The sequence below is a fragment of the Rutidosis leptorrhynchoides genome, chromosome 4 (assembly GCF_046630445.1).
Source record: "Rutidosis leptorrhynchoides isolate AG116_Rl617_1_P2 chromosome 4, CSIRO_AGI_Rlap_v1, whole genome shotgun sequence".
In the NCBI taxonomy this organism is placed as follows: Eukaryota; Viridiplantae; Streptophyta; class Magnoliopsida; order Asterales; family Asteraceae; genus Rutidosis; species Rutidosis leptorrhynchoides.
This window is the reverse complement of record NC_092336.1, coordinates 124,350,807-124,353,285: the sequence shown is the minus strand read 5'-3', so window position 1 is coordinate 124,353,285 and position 2,479 is coordinate 124,350,807. Positions and strand designations below refer to the sequence as shown.

Sequence of the window (2,479 nt, the reverse complement as noted above, 5' to 3'; positions counted from 1 at the left end):
AATGTTGTCATGTTTTTATCTTGATAACAACAACCGACATGTTGAGTAAGAGTTCTAAATGTTTAAAGATATGCAGCTAGATTGTTTTATTACTAACATGATTCGTGTTTATCTGGACCGCGTTCATCACTTCTACAAGTTTTTTGAATTTAGACGCATTGACAATACATTTTGTTTCAAGATTGATGACATACGTTATGTATGGACATTGGAAAACTTCAACGATGTCTTAGATCTAGAAACCCTAGCCAACAATTTTACTCTGATACGGTTAATTTTTCATACTAGTGTGACTAATCATCTGATTGAAGTCGACATAGGGGAAGTTATTCACAAACTTACTAAATCTCGTTTTGAATCGGTCTGTCTTATATCTTGCTATGTTAGTGTTGGTCACTTTTGTAATAATTTCAAGAAAATATATGGCATTATTCGCATCAACATAATGTGTCTTGAACTTACAACAGATGATTATAATGATTATGTACTTGTAATAGAGGTCATAATGTTGTTTTAATAATTAACGGTATTCAGTTTAACGTCAATTACATAATTGCAAATAGGATGCAAGAGGCATTGGACTCTGAGAATGATCAATTACCTTACGGGATGTTGCTTACAAACATATTTTGTTATCTAAACATTACCGCTAATGGTCCATCCTACAATGTGCGAAGGCTATGCACATTGTAAGGATCCAGATTTAATTATTATTATGTGTGTTATTTTTGATTAGGTGTTTATTTCAACAATTTTAATGAAATATATTTTGCTACTATAATAAACGTAATTTATTTGATGTATTTAATTAAATTTATTTGCATGTTGATCCGTGTATGGTACATGTTTTCCTTGTCATTATATCACGGTTAATCTATCTGCAACGTGCACCATGCATCATGATCCATGCATCATGAACCATGCAACACGCATGATGCGTGTTTGATATGCCCCAGTCGGTCCTCTTAATTTGTCCATTAACCGCTTAGGAGTTTTTAATGGCAGAGCGAGATCTAAAAGGGGTGGTAAGAGAGGTAACTTATTGAAAGAGTTTAATCCGTGAGTATTATTCATTCCTTCATACAGTATATATACACGATTACATTTGTGGCAACAATATCAATCCTAACTAACCATTCCACTATTTTGGGAATGGATTGACAATTACAATATTTGCATAAAATACAAAGTCAAAGATATAAATCCTATATATAAAATACACGGCTAATACGCCCCCGCAGTCGAAGCGTCGAGTTTCCCGATGCGAAGGCTGGAACGAAATTCCGTAAAGAGCAAACGTGGAAGATCCTTTGTAAAAATGTCAGCAATCTGATATCTAGTAGGCACATGCAGAACGCGAACTTGACCTTTGGCAACCTGTTCTCGGACAAAATGAATATCCAGTTCAATGTGTTTGGTGCGTTGGTGTTGCACGGGATTTCCGGACAAATAAATTGCGCTAATGTTGTCACAAAAGACCAACGTGGCTTTCGAAATTGGACAATGAAGCTCAAGAAGCAAATTACGTAGCCAACATGACTCGGCTACTACGTTAGCGACACCACGATACTCAGCTTCGGCACTAGAACGAGATAGGGTTGTCTGACGTTTAGAAGACCATGAAATGAGGTTATCACCGTAGTAAACACAATAACCGGAGGTGGATCTTCGAGTGTCCGGACAACCACCCCAATCAGCGTCGGTGTAGGAGATTAGCTCCTTGTAGTGAGATCGAGTAATATGAATGCCGAGCTCGGTGGTCCCTTTTAAGTACCGGATAATACGTTTCAAAGCATCCATGTGTATATCTTTGGGATCGTGCATATGTAAACAAACTTGTTGAACCGCGTAGGAAATATCCGGTCTCGTGAAGGTAAGGTATTGCAAAGCACCTGCTAAACTTCGATATTTAGTAATGTTGGCATACGGACGACCTTGCTTTGAACTCAATTTCCCATTAGTATCGACTGGTGTTGAGACAGAATTGCAATTTGAAATGCCGGATCGATTGATAATATCCTTCGCGTATGCCTGTTGAGTCAAGAAGAGACCCTGTTTGGTACGAACCACCGAAATACCCAAAAAAGAATGCAAAGGACCTAAATCTTTCATAGCGAATTCATTCGAAAATAAGTTGCTGCCGTAATAGATCATTTGAGGTGGTGAGTACGATGTCGTCAACATATAATAACAAATAAGCGATGTCGTGTCCATTACGATAAATAAATAACGAATGGTCACACTTGCTATGAGTGAAACCAATGGTGTAAGCAAAATCCGCGAAGCGTTGGTACCAAGCCCGAGGGGCTTGCTTTAAACCATATAATGAGCGTTTTAAAAGACAAACATGATCCGGGTGTTTTGAATTGCGAAATCCCATTGGTTGGTACATGTACACTGTTTCATTAAGGTTACCATGGAGAAATGCATTTTTAACGTCAAGCTGATGAATAGGCCATGATTTAGAGACCGCGATGCT

General features: G+C 37.8%; 1 protein-coding gene across 1 annotated transcript; it reads right to left on the bottom strand.

Annotated features, from left to right (window-relative positions):
• Window positions 1-1,224: 1,224 nt before the first annotated feature.
• LOC139840979 (uncharacterized mitochondrial protein AtMg00810-like) lies at window positions 1,225-2,112 on the bottom strand. The gene has a single exon (XM_071831217.1). It carries the CDS (start codon window positions 2,110-2,112, stop codon window positions 1,225-1,227), a length of 888 nt encoding a protein of 295 aa, XP_071687318.1.
• Window positions 2,113-2,479: the final 367 nt, after the last annotated feature.

Coding starts and splice junctions, on each gene's coding strand:
- LOC139840979 (XM_071831217.1), bottom strand. CDS start 2,112: ATGAAAGATTTAGGTCCTTTGCATTCTTTTTTGGGTATTTCGGTGGTT.